The sequence below is a fragment of the Nerophis ophidion genome, linkage group LG16 (genome assembly GCF_033978795.1).
Source record: "Nerophis ophidion isolate RoL-2023_Sa linkage group LG16, RoL_Noph_v1.0, whole genome shotgun sequence".
Classification (NCBI taxonomy): Eukaryota; Metazoa; Chordata; class Actinopteri; order Syngnathiformes; family Syngnathidae; genus Nerophis; species Nerophis ophidion.
In genome coordinates this window covers 10344559-10364888 of record NC_084626.1, presented here as the reverse complement: position 1 = coordinate 10364888, position 20330 = coordinate 10344559, and the positions used below count along the sequence as shown (strand labels likewise).

The window sequence follows — 20330 nt, the reverse complement described above, 5'->3', positions numbered from 1 at the left end:
ACATACTGTCATCTGAAGCGAATTATCCAGTCTCTTATCAACGCAAAGTTCAAAAGCCAGCATCTGTGATGGTTTGGGGGTGCATTAGTGCCCAAGGCATGGGTAACTTACACATCTGTGAAGGCACCATTAATGCTGAAAGGTACATACAGGTTTTGGAACAACATTTTTCATGGACGCCCCTGCTTATTTCAGCAAGACAACGCCAAGCCACATTCAGCACGTGTTACAAGAGCGTGACTTTTTAAAAAAAAGAGTGCGGGTACTTACCTGGCCCGCCTGCAGTCCAGACCTGTCTCCCATCGAAAATGTGTGGTGCATTATGAAGCGTAAAATACGACAGCGGAGACCCCGGACTGTTGAACAACTGAAGCTCTACATAAAAAAAACAATGGGAAATAATTCCACTTTCAAAGCTTTAACAATTAGTTTCCTCAGTTCCCAAACGTTTATTGAGTGTTGTTAAAAAGAAAAGGTGATGTAACACAGTGGTGAACATGCCCTTTCCCAACTACTTTGGCACGTGTTGCAGCCATGAAATTCTAAGTTAATTATTATTTGCAAAATAAATAAAAGAAGTGTATGAGTTTGAACATCAAACATCTTGTTTTTGTAGTGAATTCAATTGAAAAGTATTTGCAAATCATTGTATTCCGTTTATATTTACATTACACAATTTCCCAACTCAAATGGAAACCGGCTTTGTAGCTCGACAGAATATGCAGTCGGAATAAAAAGCAAGACATGCTGCATGTATCATGACCAATATTATAGTGACTCACTCAATGGACATTTGTCCGTTTGGTCCAGCTGGCCGGGGCCGATTTTTTCTAGTTGATTTTGGTTATGCACTCCATTTTTGTGTGCAAAGTTTGACTACTCTGTCAGGTCATGTTGGTCCTGACTCTCTCGGCTTCTGTCTGCTCCAACCTTTCACCCTCTTCATGTTTGCAAAGCTTCAATAACCAGCAGTTCATCCGCCGTATATTCGGCTTCAAATTGATAAGGTTGTGAATCCTCATTTGTACAGAAATGGTTGTCTTATTTGTCTATTACGAAGTCTGCAACGATTAGAAAACATACGCGTCTGGAGGGAGGCGTGGCCAGCGCTGCCTGTGGGAGCAGAGATCGCTGGCCCCGTCCAGGGTGCTGAGGACAGCGCTCTGAGACAGGGGCGTGTCAGGGCCGGCTTCGAAAACAGCTGAAGAGGTGATTAGATTTCCCAGGCGGTACTAGTTGTCTAATCACCTGTTGTCTTCAACAGTAGCGGTCGGGAACAGCAGGGGAGGAGGACTTGGAGAACTTGGAGAGTTGGAAGAGCCGGAGACTGAAAAGTCGAATTGAAACTGTGCATGATTAAAACTTTGTTCAACTCTGCACGCCTGCCTCCTGTGACGTGTGTAGCACGACTTCCACAACGCGATCTTCTGTAAGTTATTTGCCAGAAGTTGGAAGTGCGTTGCTATGGGCACGGAAACATATTACATATTGTTATGCTTCTACGTTCGATATATTCAAGGAGCTTTATACGTCATATCCACACATATAGTAAATATATATATATATATATATATATATATATATATATAGAGGTGGGCAAATTAATGCGTTAATTACGAGTTAACTCATCAATCTATCAACGCCGACAATTATTTTATCGCACATTTGCGTATGTTGTTTACATGCTTTTATTTTGTTAACGCCTTTTCTTAACAAGATGGCGCCGCCCGGATGGGCTTCGGCGTCGAGGGGCTCTTGGTAAAGATGGAACATTTGGCAAAAATACCGGACAATTCTGCAAATTGCGTAACTCCTGTTGCATGATGGGTAGGGTAGTTCTTTTTTCCCCTGGCTCATAACATCACAATATAGTACCATGTATATGCGTTCAGTTTATCAAACCACCAAGCAATCAATCGGAAAATTCCCATCATATCAATTCCTAGATATGGTCATAATTATTTTAAGTGCACTACGCAGAATAAACACAACATTATTAATATTGCTACTACGGATAATTTGATCAAAAATTCCCTAAAACAACCCAATACCTATAATTATAGGTTTTTTAAACATAACATCCCTGATAAAAAAAATGTTTCTGCTGTTACCTCAGAAATTGCCTGTTCAGATGTTATGATTGTGGCTCAGAGATTTGTATGTAGATTATATTTATTTTCCATAACAAACAGGATAACTTAAATACCCTGGCAGTGGGAATAAGCTTCAATGTTTGTATTTACATTTTTTGAGTTGATTTTCATAAAGTATGCTATTTAACTGCTACTGTTTAACCTATGCTATTTAACTGCTACTGTTTAACCCGTCCCCTCCGCCTTCGGGTGGGGGGACGGGTCCTGACTGTTGTTTGTGCTTACGCACCAAACAGCAGTTCAGAGTACCCACCTTTTTTTGGGAACACTCGAGGGAGTACTGGAGAGTGCTCCCCCGGGTGATTCCCTTGTCCTACTGGGAGACTTCAACGCTCACGTTGGCAACGACAGTGAAACCTGGAGAGGCGTGATTGGGAAGAATGGCCGCCCGGATCTGAACCCAAGTGATGTTTTGTTATTCGACTTTTGTGCTCGTCACAGTTTGTCCATAACAAACACCATGTTCAAACATAAGGGTGTCTATATGTGCACTTGGCACCAGGACACCCTAGGCCGCAGTTCCATGATCGACTTTGTAGTTGTGTCATCGGATTTGCGGCCTCATGTTTTGGACACTCGGGTGAAGAGAGGGGTGGAGCTTTCTACCGATCACCACCTGGTGGTGAGTTGGCTGCGATGGTGGGGGAGGATGCCGGACAGACCTGGGAGGCCCAAACGCATTGTGAGGGTCTGCTGGGAACGTCTGGCAGAGTCTCCTGTCAGACAAAGTTTCAATTCCCACCTCCGGAAGAACTTTGAACAGGTCACGAGGGAGGTGCTGGACATTGAGTCCGAGTGGACCATGTTCCGCACCTCTATTGTCGAAGCAGCAGATCGGAGCTGTGGCCGCAAGGAAGTTGGTGCCTGCCGGGGCGGCAATCCTAAAACCCCTTGGTGGACACCAGCGGTGAGGGATGCCGTCAAACTGAAGAAGGAGTCCTATCGGGTCCTTTTGGCTCATAGGACTCCGGAGGCAGTGGACAGGTACCGACAGGCCAAGCGGTGTGCAGCTTCAGCGGTCGCGGAGGCAAAAACTCGGACATGGGAGGAGTTCGGGGAAGCCATGGAAAACGACTTCCGGACGGCTTCGAAGCGATTCTGGACCACCATACGCCGCCTCAGGAAGGGGAAGCAGTGCACTATCAACACCGTGTATGGTGCGGATGGTGTTCTGCTGACCTCAACTGCGGATGTTGTGGATAGGTGGAAGGAATACTTCGAAGACTTCCTCAATCCCACAACACGTCTTCCTACGAGGAAGCAGTGCCTGGGGAATCTGTGGTGGACTCTCCTATTTCTGGGGCTGAGGTCGCTGAGGTAGTTAAAAAGCTCCTCGGTGGCAAGGCCCCAGGGGTGGACGAGATCCGCCCGGAGTTCCTCAAGGCTCTGGATGCTGTGGGGCTGTCTTGGTTGACAAGACTTTGCAGCATCGCGTGGACATCGGGGGCGGTACCTCTGGATTGGCAGACGTTGATGGAGGGTTTTTAATTTGTTTTAGAGGGCTTTGAAGGCTATAATGGTGACATCAACAAAGAGTAACTGTCTTTGTGTGAAAGGTTTTTAAGGACAGTTGTCAAAGAACACAGCTGAAGAGTATGGACTACCACTATAAACTGGACTCTCACTATTATGTTCGATCCACTATGGACTGCACTTTCACAATATTATGCTAGACCCACTCGACGTCCATTGCATCCGGTCTCCCCTAAAGGGGAGGGGTTGGGGGGAGGGGGATTCACCCATATATGCGGTCCTTTCCGAGGTTTCTCATAGTCATTCATATTGACATCCCACTGGTTTGTGAGTTTTTTCTTGTGTTACGTGGGGGTCGCATCTTTATACGGGATCGTTCCTCCAGTGCAACACGGACACTCCAGACAAAAACGTGAAAGTAGGATATGATTTATATTTAATACATAACACACCGTACCAGACAGAAACAAACAAAAGAAAAGCGTGGCGAATGCACAGGAAGCTAAGGCAACAACATAGCACAGAGTCTAGAACCGGAATACCTAAATGTGACTGTTGCTTACCGCAAACAAAGAAGCCAGGACGAGTGATCAAAAAGGCAGGCTCAAATAGTATCGCTTGATTAGACACAGGTGTGTCCCAAACAGAGGCAGGTGAAAATCTTAAGTAACCAAAGTGACAAAGAAAACAAGGAAGTTCAACCAGGAACTAAATAAGTCCAAAACTAACACATAACTAAACTAAACATGATCCGGACCACGGATCACGACAGTACCCCCTCCTCAAGGACAGATACCAGATGTCCATAAAAAAACAAAAAAAACAAGCAGGGTGAACAAGTCATGGGAGGGTGGAAGGAGGATTTGGTGGTGGGTCGCCTGGCCAAGTGTCCCTGAATCCACCGAGGACAAGTCAAGTGGCGGCGACGAGTGGAACGCCGCTGCAGCAGGCGAGGCGGGCGACCCGGGAACGGCTACATCCGTGGCCGACGGGGAGGTGGCCGCACTTGGCGAGGCGGATCACCAGGGAGAGGTCACATTGGTGGTCGACAGGGACGTGGGCGCGTCGGCTCCGTCGTTGTGGCAGCCTTGGAAGCAGTGGACGAGTTAGGCGTGGACGCAGACGATAAGTCAGGCATCGACGCAGATGAGGAGTCAGGCGTGAACGCGACAAGTCAGGCGTGGACGCATCAGCAAACGAGTCAGGTGTGGACGCATATGACGAGTCAGGCGTGGACGCAGACGAGTCAGGTGTGGATGCAGCAGCTGACAAGTCAGGAGTGGATGCCGCAGCAGACAAAGCTTGGCGTCGGTCTTGGCATGGCGGTGCCTGGCTTGGCGGTGCTTGGCGGCGTGGAGCTGGTACTGGTACATGTCGTGGTGCAGCGACAGGTGCTAGCGGTGGTGCAGCGACAGGTGTCATCCGAGGTGCAGGAACAGGTGCCAGCCGAGGAGCAGGTACTGGTGCCAGCTGAGGTGCAGGTACTCGTGCCAGCCAAGGTAAAGGTGCAGGTACTGGTGCCAGTCGAGGAGCAGGTACTGATGATGGTGGCGTTTGCAAGCCCACCGGAGATGATGGTGGCATCTGCAAGCCTACAGGAGATGATGGTGGCGTTTGCAAGCCCACCGGAGAAGATTGTGGTGTCTGCAAGACCACCGGGGATGATGGTGGCGTCTACATGCCCACCGGAGATGATGGAGGCGTCTGCAGGCCCACCGGGCTAAGGTTAGCCATGAGCATGGCGGAGGTGGTCTAGCTGGGGGTTGCGGCTTGGCATGCCAACGCACTGGTGGTGGAGGACAGGCCGGAGGTTGCGGCTTAGCAGGCCGAAAGACTGCTGGTGGAGGGCCGGGATGGAGGTTGCTGCCTGGCTGGGCGCAGCTGAGCCCCCCCACCAGCACAGCTCCCGGCCCCAGACCCCCCTTCAAGGGGCGGGTACCCTTTTCCCTTCCCCCACCTGAAGTCGTGTGGGAGGGCGAGAGGAAAAGATCAATGACGTGGGCGGGCCTTGTGTATAAGGAAACGGAGCTCGAAAATCTAAATTGCGAAAAAATGTCCTGATAATATTTTATTTTTGGAATAAAGTCTTTAGGAGGTGGCTGACAAAGGGAGACAGAAGGCAAAAAAAGAAAATTCTGGTCTGTGACTTCCTTTGACCGCGATGAGTTGGCGACTTGTCCAGGGTGTACCCTGCCTCCCGCCCGATTGTAGCTGAGATAGCCACCAGCGCCCCCCGCCACCCCAAAGGGAATAAGCGGTAAAAAATGGATGGATGGATGGATGGACTTCCTCTGATGACGCCGGCGAAATGATGTCATCGCCACGCGCCGGTTCAGTGACGTCATCGGAATTGGGCGGAGTGACGTCATGAAAAGTGGATGGAGTGAAGTTGTTGCCGGAGTTCATTTGGCTTGCAGCCCAATTGGAAAATTGTTTGGCAAAATGAGAAACGGGATTATCAAAATACTGAGGGGAATAGTGGGCTGCTTGGGGCGTGCTGTGTGCTCGAGGAGGAGTCTGAGGGAGAGGCACGTCCTGGTAGCGAGGCGACTTCTGTCCTCGCTGTCCGGTACTGGAGTGTGGCAATGTCCTCCCTCGCCTTTAACAACCTCCACGTACCCTTCTCCACCTCCTCAGAGTCCATGACGAAGGAACTGTTGGCTGGCTTCCTTCTGTGATTTGGGGGTCGCATCTTTGTACGGGATCATTCCTCCAGTGCAACACGGACACTCCGGACGAAAACGTGAAGGATTTGATTTGAATTATATCTAATAAATAATACACCGTACCAGACAGAAACAAACAAAAGAAAAGCGTGCCGAACGCACGGGAAGCTAAGGTAACAACTTAGCACAGAGTCTAGAACCGGAATACCTAAACGTGACTACTGCTTACCGCAAACAAGGAATCCAGGACAACTGATCAAAAAGGCAGGCTTAAATAGTGTCTCTTGATTAGACACAGGTGTGTCCCAAACAGAGGCAGGTGAATATCATAAGTAACCATAGTGACAAAACAAACAAGGAAGTGCAACCAGGAACTAAAGAAGTCCAAAACTAACAAAACATAACTAAACTAAACATGATCCGGACCACGGATCATGACACCTTGCCCTTATGTGGGCTCCGAACAGAGGATGTGGTTGTGGCTTGTGCAGCCATTTGAGACACTTGTGATTTAGGGCTGTATAAATAAACATTGATTGAAGAGTAATCAGGCCCATACTTTTTCTTCTAGAAACTGCAGTTCCAGTCTGAGGCTCCCTGAAACAAAGAAAGCTTTTTGTTTGACGATTCCTCGTTGGCGTATTCTTGGCACATCACCCATCACATGAACAACAAATATTCAACACTCATAAAAATAGAAGTGTTTTGTTGTCTCTCAAGATTGTGAACAATGGGCAAAATTTCTAAAAAAGTGCAGTTCCCTGTAAGAATGTTAAAATGTACCTTAAAACATCATGTGTTTATGGTCAAATTATTTGTTTATGGTTAAATTATTTGTTTTTGCAGTATTTACTAGGTGGGAAATTTGATTGTGTTTGATGTTGTTTGCTATACAGTTTAAAAAAATAAAAAAATAAATAAAATGTATGTTTTATGTACCATCAGACTCGACATCCCAATCCCGCCGAGGCGTGGACAGACGTAGTTCCACACCCCGATGCTTCCTCGTCTGATCTTCTGACCCACTGCCAGCTCCAGGAAGAAGAGCGGGATGCCGATGATGAGGAGGAGGATGAAGTAGGGGACCAGATAAGCTCCTGAAAAACAAAAGCAGGCTTGCGACTTAGCACATGAAAAGTTAGCGTGATGTACTTTGGCTGCATGACATTTATTTACCAGACTTGTGTAGTGATACATTTTCAAAATCAAACTAATCCCACTCTAAACCTGTGCTTAATCACGATTTATTATTCGTTTGCATGAATATCATTTGCTGAAGAAAATACCCCAATATTGGGGTAAGGTGCAATTTGGTAGTAAAAATGTCATACAGGAACGTTTTTTAAATCTTTTATTGAGCTGCAAGTGCAGATACAGAGCCAAGGCAGCCATCCATCCATCTATCTTCTTCCGCTAATTCGAGGTCGGGTCGCGGGGGCAGCAGCCTAAGCAGGGAAGCCCAGACGCTCCTCTCCCCAGCCACTTCGTCCAGCTCTTCCAGGGGTATCCTGAGGCGTTCCCAGGCCATCCGGGAGACATAGTCTTCCCAACGTGTCCTGGGTCTTCCCTGTGGCCTCCTACCGGTCGGACGTGCCCTAAACACCTCCCTATGGAGGCGTTCGGGTGGAATTCCTGACCAGATGCCCGAACCACCTCATCTGGCTCCTTTAGATGTGGAGGAGCAGCGGCTGTACTTTGAGCGCCTCCCAAATGGCAGAGCTTGTCACCCTATCTCTAAGGGAGCGCCCCGCCACCCGGCGGTGGAAACTGATTTCGGCCGCTTGTACCCGTGATTTTGTCCTTTCGGTCATAACCCAAAGCTCAAGACCAAAGGTGAGGATGGGAACATATATCGACAGGTGAATAGAGAGTTTTGCCTTCCGGCTCAGCTCCTTCTTCACCACAACAGATCGATACAGCGTCCGCATTACTGAAGACGCTGCACCGATCCGCCTGTCGATCTCACGATCCACTAGGTACTTGAACTCCTCTACTTGAGGCAGGGTCTACCCCCCAACCCGGAAATGGCACTCCACTCTTTACCAGGCGAGAACCATGGACTCGGACTTGGAGGTGCTGATTCTCATCCTAGTCACTTCACACTCGGCTGCGAAACAATCCAGCGAGAGCTGAAGATCCTGGCCAGATGAAGCCATCAGAACCACATCATCTGCAAAAAGCAGAGACCTAATTCTGCAGCCATCAAACCGGATCCCCTCAACGCCTTGACTGCGCCTAGAAATTCTGTCCATAAAAGTTATGAACAGAATCGGTGACAAAGGACAGCCTTGGTGGAGTCCAACCCTCACCGGAAACGGGTACGACTTACCGCCTGGCAATGCGGACCAAGCTCTGACACTGATCGTACAGGGAGCGGACTGCCACAATCAGACAGTCTGATACCCCATACTCTCTGAGCAATCCCCACAGGACTTCCCGAGGGACACAGTCGAATGCCTTCTTCAAGTCCACAAAGCACATGTAGACTGGTTGGGCAAACTCCCATGCACCCCAAGGACCCTGCCGAGAGTATAGAGCTGGTCCACAGTTCCACGACTAGGACGAAAACCACACTGTTTCTCCTGAACCTGAGGTTCGACTATCCTGCGTAGCCTCCTCTCCAGTACACCTGAATAGATCTTACCGGGAAAGGCTGAGGACTGTGATCCCACGGTAGTTGGAAAACACTCTCTGGTTCCCCTTCTTACAGAGAGGAACCACCACCCCGGTCTCCCAATCCAGAGGCACCGCCCCCGATGTCCACGCGATGCTGCAGAGTCTTGTCAACCAAGACAGTCCCACAGCATCCAGAGCCTTAAGGAACTCCGGGCGGTTCTCATCCACCCCCGGGGCCTTGCCACCGAGGAGCTCTTTAACTAACTCATCAACCTCAGCCCCAGAAATAGGAGAGCCCACCCCAGATTCCCCAGGCACCACTTCCTTACAGGATGACGTGTTGGTGGGATTAAGGGGTCTTCGAAGTATTCCCTCCACCGATCCACAACGTCCGCAGTAGAAGTCAGCAGAACACCATCCGCACCACACACGGTTTGAACAGTGCACTGCTTCCCCTTCCTAAGGCGGCGGGTGGTGTTCCAGAATCGCTTTGAAGACGTCCGGTAGTCGCCCGGAAGTAGTTTTCTATGGTTTCCCCGAACTCCTCCCATGTCCGAGTTTTTGCCTCCGCAACCGCTGAAGCCTCACACCGTTTGGCCTGTTGGTACCTGTCCGCTGCCTCCGGAGTCCTATGAGCCAAAAACCCCAATAGGACTCTTTCTTTCGGATTACCGCCACGACAGGCACCAACTACCTTTTGGTCACAGCTCCAATCAGCTGCCTCGACAATAGAGATGCGGAACATGGTCCACTCGGACTCAATGTCCCGCACCTCCCTCGTGACATGTTCAAAGTTCTTCCGGAGGTGGGAATTGGAACTCTCTCTGACAGGAGACTCTGCCAGACGTTCCCAGCAGACCCTCACAATGTGTTTGGGTCTGCCAGGTCTGTCCGGCATCCTCTCCCACTATCGCAGCCAACTCACCACCAGGTGGTGATCGGTAGAAAGCTCCGCCCTCTCTTCACCCGAGTGTCCAAAACATGAGGCCGCAAATCCGATGACACAACTACAAAGTGGATCATGGAACTGCGGCCTAGGGTGTCCTGGTGCCAAATGCACATATGGACACCCTTATGTTTGAACATGGTGTTTGTTATGAAAAATCCGTGACAAGCACAAAAGTCCAATAACAAAACACCACTCGGGTTCAGATCCGGGCAGCCATTCTTCCCAATCACGCCTCTCCAGGCTTCACTGTCGTTACCAACATGAGCGTTGAAGTCCCCGAGTAGGACAAGGGAATCACCCGGGGGAGCACTCTCCAGTACTCCCTCGAGTGTACCCAAAAAGGGTGGGTACTCTGAACTGCTGTTTGGTGCGTAAGCACAAACAACAGTCAGGACCCGTCCCCCCAACCGAAGGCGGAGGTAGGCTACACTCTCGTCCACTGGGTTGAACGCCAACGTGCAGGCTTTGAGCTGGGGGACAACAAGAATTCCCACCCCAGCCCGTCGCCTCTCACTGCCGGCAACGCCAGAGTGGAAGAGAGTCCAACCCCTCTTGAGAAGAGTGGTTCCAGAGCCCTTGCTGTGCGTTGAAGTGAGTCCGACTATATCTGGCCGGAAATTCGCCACTTCGCGCACTAGCTCAGGCTACTTCCCCCCAGTGTGGTGAGGTTCCAAGTCCCAAGAGCTACCTTCTGGAGCCGAGGTTTGGACCGCCAAGTGCCCTGCCATCGGCTTCCGCCCAGCTCACATCGCACCCGACCTCTATTGCCCCTGCTATGGGAACAGGCCAGGCCACCAGGCGCTCGCTATCGTGCCCCATCTTCGGGCCTGGCTCCAGAGGGGGGCCCCGATGACCTGCGTCCAGGCGAGGAAAATCTGGGTCCATGTTTTGTCTTCTTCATAAAGGTCTTTGAGCTGCTCTTTGTCTGATCCCTCACCTAGGACCTGTTTGCCTTGGGAGACCCTACCAAGGGGCATAAAGCCCTAGGGCCACATAGCTCCTAGGATCATTGGGACACGCAAACTCCTCTACACGATAAGGGGGCAGCTCAGAGAGCCTCGAAAATCCCTCTGTCATGTCTTGTGATCATGTTCTATTTAGTTATGTTTTGTTTGTTTTTGACTCCTTTATTTCCTGTTTTTGCACACCCTGGTTTGTTTTAGTTTCCATGACAACTCATTAGTTTCACCTGCCTCATTTGTTGGAACTCACACACCTGTCGTTAATCATGTCACTAAGCCTGTAGTTGCCAGGTAGTCAAGCTGGTGACATAATGTAAGACTGAGGACTATGATGCAGCTTACTGCGAGGATTTCGCAGCTTGCTGCGAGGGTTGTTTACCCGGAATGCAAACGAACTGAACCTGACATGGTGTGAAGGCAAATACATAATTTTAATTCTAAATTAAACGCTACAAACAAAAGGCGCTCACAGTGGAGGTACAAAACTTAATGCAGGGAACAAAACTTACACAAAGGCAGAACTATGAACATGAAACAAAAACACTTACGGTGACGAGAACTATGGCATGGACCAAACAAACACAGGAGATCCAACATGGGCAGAGCAAGAGATGAATGGTGTCATTAGAGTAATGTTGCCAGGTCGACTACCGAGCAACTACAGGCTTAAATAGTGATATGATTAATAACAGGTGCGTGAGTTCAAACAAATGAGGCAGGTGAAATTAATGATTTGTCATGGAAACTAAAACAAACAAGGGTGCACAAAAGCAGGAGCTAATGGAGTCAAAAACAAACATAACATAACTAAACAGAACATGATCACAAGACATGACACCCTTCTCTTCTTTGACCTTACTTCAGCGAGTGAAAGCTGGACCAATGATGTTTCTTGACAGTCCTTTTATCCGGCTTGCCTCCCTTTTTCTTTTTTGGTTTGCACAGACTTTTGGGGAAGGCGTGGCAAAGTTGATAGAGTGGCTGTGCCAGCAATCTGAGGGTTACTGGTTCAATCCCCACCTTCTACCATCCTAGTCACGTCCGTTGTGTCATTGAGCAAGACACTTCACTCCTGATGGGTCCTGGTGAGCGCCTTGCATGGCAGCTCCCGCCATCAGTGTGTGAATGTGTGTGTGAATGGGTCAATGTGGAAATAGTGTCAAAGCGCTTTGAGCTCCTTAAAAAGGGGTAGAAAAGTGTTATACAAGTACAACCCATTTACCATTTGTTGTTGTGCAGTTTCGGTCATGACAGCAGTAATTGCACGTAGGCGTTCGCATCGACCGTCGTCTTTGTAAAAAGGGGGAATGACGTATGCCGTAAAGCAGTTTGCACATTCGTAGTTTTTTATGTGGCAGGGTTCCTGCCTCCCTTCTCAATATTGCTGCATGCCAGTGAAAGAGATAAACTATATTGCCAAAAGTATTTGGCCACCTGCCTTTACTCACATATGAACTTGAAGTGCCATCCCATGGAATTGTCCAAAATGTTTTGGTATCCTGGAGCATTCAAAGTTCTTTTCACTGGAACTTGTGGGACGGCGTGGCGAAGTTGGGAGAGTGGCGGTGCCAGCAAACTGAGGGTTACTGGTTTAATCCCCACCTTCTACCATCCTAGTCACGTCCGTTGTGTCCTTGAGCAAGACACTTCACCCTTGCTCCTGATGGGTCCCGGTTAGCGCCTTGCATGGCAGCTCTTGCCATCTGTGTGTGAATGTGTGTGTGAACGGGTGAATGTGGAAATAGTGTCAAAACGCTTTGAGTTCCTTTAAAAAAAGGTAGAAAAGCGCTACTCAAGTACAACCTATTTACCATTTACTGGAACTAAGTGGCCAAGCCCAACTCCAGAAAAACCAACCCCACACCATAATTCCTTCTCCACCAAATGTCATACTCGGCGCAATGCAGTCCGAAATGTAGCATTCTCCTTGCAACCCCCAAACCCAGACTGGTCCATCAGATTGCCAGATGGAAAAGCGTGATTAATCAGTCCAGAGAAGGCGTCTCCACTGCTCTAGAGTCCATTAGCAACAAACTGTACACCACTGTATCACACACTTTGCATTGGACTGGGCGATGTATGGCTTAGTGCAGCTGCTCGGCCATGGAAACCTATTCATTAAGTTCTCTGCGTACTGTATGTGGGCTAAATGGAAGGTCACATGAAGTTTGGAGCTCTATAGCAACTGACTGTGAAGAAAGTCTTTGCACTATGCACTTCGTCGTCCGCCGAGCCCTCTCTGTCATTTTTCGTGGCCTACCACTTGGTATCTGACTTGCTGTTGTTCCCAAACTCTTCCATTTTCTTATAATAAAGTTGACTTTGGAATATTTCGGAGTGAGGAAATTTCACAACTGGATTTGTTGCACAGGTGGCATCCTATGACAGTTCCACGCTGGAAATCACTGAGAGCGGCCCATTCTTTCACAAATGTTTGTACAAACAGTCCCCAATCCTAAGTGCTTGATTTTTGCACCGGGCCAATATATTTTGGCAATATAGTGTATGGACCCTGTCTGGCTATGACAGACCAGTTAGTATGTCGATATATCATCCCAAAAGTTATGACAATATTTTATGAAGGTTGAAAAGTTACTTAGTGCTAAGACAACGTCATTAAAGTTAAGATCAAATTTTGCTGTCAAAAGTTCATTAAAAAAAGTTGTTTGAGTCAAATTAGGAAATATTTAACACTACATACACCCCTTGCAAAAATGCATAATGGTTCACTCCTCCCGGTAGCATGGAACACTTCCCTGTAACGTCTACCAAGATGACATTCATGCATCCACAGGCAGCACCGACAGTTTGCAACCAAGATACAGTTATAGAAGAAAGTTAAAACTATAATAAATCTATTTGTTGCAGCATGGGACGAATATATGTTTCAGTTTCACTTTTTCATCTCATAGCATACACAGCACAGGTGTCAAACTCAAAGCCCGGGGGCAAATTCTGGCCCGCTACATCATTCTATGTGGCCCACGAAAGCATGTAAAAAATGGGTTTCAATTAAAAACTTTTTATTTTTAAATTTTAATTTTTTTACTAAATGCATTTGTTTTTTAAATTTTCAAACAAACAAAATGCATAATTTAAACTTTAATAGTATTTGATCCTGCCAATTATATTATTATATACTGTATTGCAAAACTGTTTTTGTGAGATAAAAACAAATGGTTAAATATCTGCTTGTCACCTTTATTTATGATTTTAAAGGCCTACTGAAATGAGATTTTCTTATTTAAACGGGGATAGCAGGTCCATTCTATGTGTCATACTTGATCATTTCGCGATATTGCCATAATTTTGCTGAAAGGATTTAGTAGAGAACATCGACGATAAAATTCGCAACTTTTGGTCGCTCATAAAAAAGCCTTGCCCGTACCGGAAGTAGCAGACGATGTGCGCATGACGTCACCGGTTGTGGAGCTCCTCACATCCTCACATTGTTTACAATCATAGCCACCAGCAGCAAGAGTGATTCGGACCGAGAAAGCTAGAATTTCCCCATTAATTTGAGCGAGGATGAAAGATTTGTGGATGAGTATAGTGAGAGTGAAGGACTAGAAAAAAAAGAAAAAAGGTGAGGGCAGTGGAAGCGATTCAGATGTTATTAGACACATTTACTATGATAATTCTGGAAAATCCCTTATCTGCTTATTGTGTTACTAGTGTTGTAGTGAGATTATATGGTACTTGAAAGTCGGAGGGGTGTGGCCACGGGTGTGGTGACCGCCATTGTCTCCGGTGGGAGGAGGTAAGAGAGTCCGCAGCTGCAGGAGGACGCAAGTTCCGCTCATGTCTACGGTAAGACCCGATTTATGAGCACAATTTTCTCACCAAAACCTGCCGGTTGACATGTGGTCGGGAACCATGTTTGCTTGACCGCTCTGTTCCATAGTAATGCTTCACTTTCGGGAATGTAACCAAGGAAACACCCGCTGTGTTTGTGTTGCTAACGACAGCTGCAATACACCGCTTCCCACTTACATCTTTCTTCTTTGACTTCTCCATTATTATTTGGACAAATTGCAAAAGATTCAGCAACACAGATGTCCAGAATACTGTGTAATTATGCGATTGAAGCAGACTACTTATAGCTGGGATCGGGCTGGAAGAACATGTCGCTACCACCGGTGACGTCACGCGCACACATCTACATACGCGTCATCATTCCGCGATGTTTTCAACAGGATACTTTGCGGGAAATTTATAATTGCTATTTAGTAAACTAAACCGGCCGTATTGGCATGTGTTGCAAAGTTAAGATTTCATCATTGATATATAAACTATCAGACTGTGTGGTCGGTAGTAGTGGGTTTCAGTAGGCCTTTAAACCAAGTTATACATAAAAAAATCTAATAATCCAATGCATATGCATTTTGATTAATCATAATTAATCACAAATTATTACCTGCATGCATGATGTAAATTTATTTTAAAAAATCGGCCCTCTGAAAGCAACCATTACTGCAATGTGGCCCTCAATGAAAATGAGTTTGACACCCCTGATATACAGTAATTTTGGTGCATTCAAGGAACCTTGATTAAAGTTCAAAGCAGAAACGTCACTAGTTTTTGAAGACAGGGGAGACTTAACCTCCAGTAGATGACACTATAGTAATGTATTATTATGATTATTATTATCCACTAATGATAATCATATAATCATCTAATTTCTGCCTTACACAACCAAGTAAAGGAAAACTGGCAGATTTACACTAACTAGTTTCAAATAAATTAAATCAATAATTATTTTTTGTTGTATTAAAGACCAAAATGGGGCTACAAACAAAACATTGTTTAAGGACACACAAAGCATCGGACCTGTTCTGGAGGTGATGGTTCTGTTGGTCACATCCTCCCAAGTGGTCCATGGAGATATTTTATATTTTCCTGTCCAGTTTGGAGACTTCCAACACTACAACTGCTAGACTTTTGACAAGAACAAGAAAGTTTGATCATATTACGCCTGTACTGGCTCACCTGCACTGGCTTCCTGTGCACTGAAGATGTGACTTTAAGGTTTTACTACTTACGGATAAAATACTACACGGTCTAGCTCCAGGCTATCTTGCCGATTGTATTGTACCATATGTCCCGGCAAGAAATCTGCGTTCAAAGAACTCCGGCTCATTAGTGATTCCCAGAGCCCAAAAAAAGTCTGCGGGCTATAAAGCGTTTTCTATTCGGGCTCCAGTACTCTGGAATGCCCTCCCGGTAACAGTTCGAGATGCTACCTCAGTAGAAGCATTTAAGTCTCATCTTAAAACTCATTTGTATACTCTAGCTTGTAAATAGACCCCCTTTTTAGACCAGTTGATCTGCCATTTCTTTTCTTTTCTGGTCTGCCCCCCTAACCATTGTGTGTTTGTGTGTGTGTGTGGGGGGGGGGGGGGCACAAGTCCGTTGAGCATGGATGCAGTGCTGGCTGTCCAGAGTCAGGACCCGGGGTGGACCGCTCGCCTGTGCATCGGCTGGGGACATCTCTGCGCTGCTGACATGTCTCCGCTCGGGATGTTCTCCTGCTGGCCCCACTATGGACTGGACTCTCACTATTATGTTAGGTCCACTATGGACTGGACTTTCACAATATTATGCTGGACCGACTCGATGTCCATTGCATCTGGTCTCCTCTAGACGGCGGGGGGGTCAATCACATCTGCGGTCCTCTCCAAGGTTTCTCATTGTCATCCCACTAGGTTGAGTTTTTCCTTGCCTCGATGTGGAATCTGAACCGAGGATGTCGTTGTGGCCTGTGCAGCCCTTTGAGACACTTGTGATTTAGGGCTATATAAATAAACATTGATTGATTGATTGACAAGATCTTTCCTTTTTTTTTTTTTTACAAACGTTTGTACAAACCCTGTTTCCATATGAGTTGGGAAATTGAGTTGGATGTAAATATTAATGGGATACAATGATTTGCAAGTCCTTTTCAACTCATATTCAATTGAATGCACTACAAAGACAAGATATTTGATGTTCAAACTCACAAACTTTATTTTTCTTTTGCAAATAATAATTAACTTAGAATTTCATGGTCTCAACACGTGCCAAAGTAGTTGGGAAAGGGCATGTTCACCACTGTGTTACATCACCTTTTCTTTTAACAACACTCAATAAACTTTTAGGAACTGAGGAAACTAATTGTGAAAGCTTTGAAAGTGGAATTATTTCCCTTTCTTGTTTTATGTAGAGCTTCAGTCGTTCAACAGTCCGGGGTCTCCGCTGTAATATTTTACGCTTCATAATGTGCCACACATTTTCGATGGGAGACAGGTCTGGACTGCAGGCGGGCCAGGAAAGTACCTGCACTCTTTTTTTTTTACAAAGCCACGTTGTTGTAACACGTGCTGAATTTGGCTTGGCATTGTCTTGCTAAAATAAGCAGGGGCCTTCATGAAAAAGACGGTGCTTAGATGGCAGCATATGTTGTTCCAAAACCTGTATGTACCTTTCAGCATTAATGGTGCCTTCACAGATGTGTAAGTTACCCATGCCTTGGACACTAATGCACCCCCTAACCATCACAGATGCTGGCTTTTGAACAATAACAGTCTCGATGGTTCGCTTCCACTTTGGTCTGTATGACCCAATGTCGGATCTACTTCTAAAGTTAATGATTATTTGCAAAAAAAAAAAAATGTTTATCAGTTTGAACATCAAATATGTTGTCTTTGTAGCATATTCAACTGAATATGGGTTGAAAATGATTTGCAAATCATTGTATTCCGTTTATCATCTAACACAATTTCCCAACTCATATGGAAACGGGGTTTGTATTTGCGACCATGTTTTAGGTGCTGCTCCCACAATTATAATATATATATATATATTTTTTTTTTTACACAATTATGTAATGTACTATTCAGGAGTTACTGTAAAAAGCCATTGTATGGAAAGTAGCCTCATTTTAAAGGGTTCAAAACTATTTTGATATTTGACATGAATGTGGTTAGTGTCGTCCGAATACTTCTGCAGACCTGTGTGCTGCCATAACACAAACATTAGGCAGTGGGAGGAGGGAGGAAGAAAGACGCTGAACAGCTGAATGGACAAAAAAAAAAAAAAAAATGGACAAAGAGGGTCAGAATCAGATAAAAAAAAATGATGTGCCCATCGAGCCAAATTCACTTCGTAGTACTAAAACCTGCTCAAAAGTCACATGACTACCAGTCATTGTCTGTTCACATGTTTGTACGTAAACCTTTTCTGCAGTGTTACTTTGATGTACACAGCTCACCCTGCTGGGAGGAATCAATAGCTCGGCTATATTTAGAAACACTCTTCTATACACAATAAAGCATCTCTACTTCACTTGGGGTTGAACAACAGGATTTGATATCTATCTTATGCGTATTGTTTGTATAACAAAAATACAATTTCAGTCGAACAACTCTGAATTTACCTTAAATACCAGAGACTAAAAGAGTTATAATCACGTGAAACTTGGCAATAGGTTTGAAAGAGTCTCTTGGCGTCTTTGTTTGGCTTCTTCTTTGGATTTTTAGGTTATATAATAACTAGGGCTGGGCAATATGGCCTTTTATCAATATCTCGATATTTTTAGGCCATGTCACGATACACGATATATATCTCGATATTTTGCCTTAGCCTTGAATTAACACTTGATGCATATAATCACAGCAGTATGATGATTCTTTTTGTCTACATTAAAACATTCTTGTTCATTCTTTATTAATATATGCTCATTTTAAACTCTCATGCAGAGAGGGAAATTACAACTAAGTCAATTTACCAAAACTGTATTTATTAAACAGTTATTAAGTAGTGACACACACATTCATGTAATTTCCAAAACAGAAAGTGCAAGATTGTCAGAGACATTTTAAAACAAGCTATTAGTGCACTTTTGTGCATGTCACTAAGATGACATATCAAAACAACACTAAATTAAAGTGTACTTTTTGTGCAGAATGCCAAAACAATATTTTAAAACAAATAAAGTGCACTTTTGTGTAACGTCTGGTTGGCATAACGATGTTCTTCCAGGGATGCGTCGGCAAGAACACAGCGTGAGGTAAGCTATAATGTAGTTATTTAAGCAACAAAACAGGCTAAGAACAAAAACACTGGTGCTAATAGAAAAAGGCAAACAAATGGCGCTAGCATGGAGGCTAGGAATAACAAACGGAAATACAAGTACTAGGCACGAAGGCACGAAAAGGAAAAACAAAACATTTAGCATGAGAGCTTGGAATAAACAAAAGCGTAGCGTGTAAACTAGCGGGAGCATACATACAAGTCAGTCTTCATTGTTGCACGAAGGCAAATTAGGAACCCAAAATGAAGAATGAAAAGGAGCGAGCTTAAATAAGGGAGGTGATTACACGAAACAGGTGTGCATAGACAGCAAGGGGCAGGTGAACTAAAGAGCTACCATGGTGACAAACTAAACAGGAAATAAGGAGGTCGAACTACAAAATGTGATACAGAAAAGAATCAAAACTACAAAATGGAACGATCCAAGCAGCGGATCACAACATTTTGTGCATGAAGTCGCACAAGATATTTCAAAAACTGTAAAATAAAAATTAGCTGCATAAAGGAAATCAAATAGTGTTCGTCCTTCGCTATGTGGTTGGTTACTGCGGACGTTATCTCCTTCTGTTGTTGACATTTTTTTTCCTACGGTGTTGATCTGGAAATGGAAGACACCAGGCTCAATTGGGTCAGTGCTGGTTGCTTCGGCATTTTGTGGGTGTGGCACCGGCCGGAGATGTTGACATGCAGAGTTTCAAACACTCTTCATTCACTAGTGGGTGACTTTTCAAATGATGCTACAAATTCGTAGTGCTGCTACTTTTTGTTGCAAAGCTTTTGCCACATACTGTACTTGACATATTACGGTTGTATGTTCAACATCTTCCCGCTTGAAGCTAAACCACCACCAGACGATGGACCCCCTAGTGTTTTTCTTGGGAATTAAATCTTGTATTACCACTTGCACCGCTTCGTTTGCACCACCTGCCACAGCTAACTTTAATCATTCCGCTACCTCTATGCTCCGCGAGGGCGTATGACGTCGCACGCGCGATAGTATGTGACGTATGTAACAAGGTGCGCTTGTTTTATCTCTCTGAGAGGGAGAGACAAGAAAGAGTGGGAAGAGCCTGTAGTGTAATGCCCACAGCTAAAAGCAATTGCGTGAGAACGTATACTCGAGTACTCACGATATAGTCATTTTCTATATCGCACAAGGACAAACCCGCGATATAGCGAGAATATTCGATATATCGCCCAGCCCTAATAATAACACTAAACACTGAACAACTAAACTGCTGTGAAAAAAAAACGTAATTTTATGACATTAAAGAAAAAAACATAACATTACAGATAATTTACCACCTACTGAGTGGCCTAGTGGTTAGAGTGTCCGCCCAGAGATCGGTAGGTTGTGAGTTCAAACCCCGGCCAAGTCATACCAAAAACTATATAAAAATGGCACCCATTACTTCCCTGCTTGGCACTCAGCATCAAGGGT

At 45.6% G+C, this 20330-nt stretch overlaps 1 protein-coding gene across 4 annotated transcripts in view; it reads right to left on the bottom strand.

The window, feature by feature from the left end:
* Positions 1-20330, bottom strand: part of LOC133534883 (sodium-dependent neutral amino acid transporter SLC6A17-like) — a 66015-nt gene that overhangs the window by 33368 nt on the left and 12317 nt on the right. For all 4 annotated transcript variants that reach the window (XM_061874190.1, XM_061874192.1, XM_061874191.1 and 1 more), the window contains exon 3: positions 7232-7389. In XM_061874190.1, the coding sequence (XP_061730174.1) occupies positions 7232-7389 (158 nt within the window). The remainder of the gene's footprint in view (positions 1-7231; positions 7390-20330) is intronic.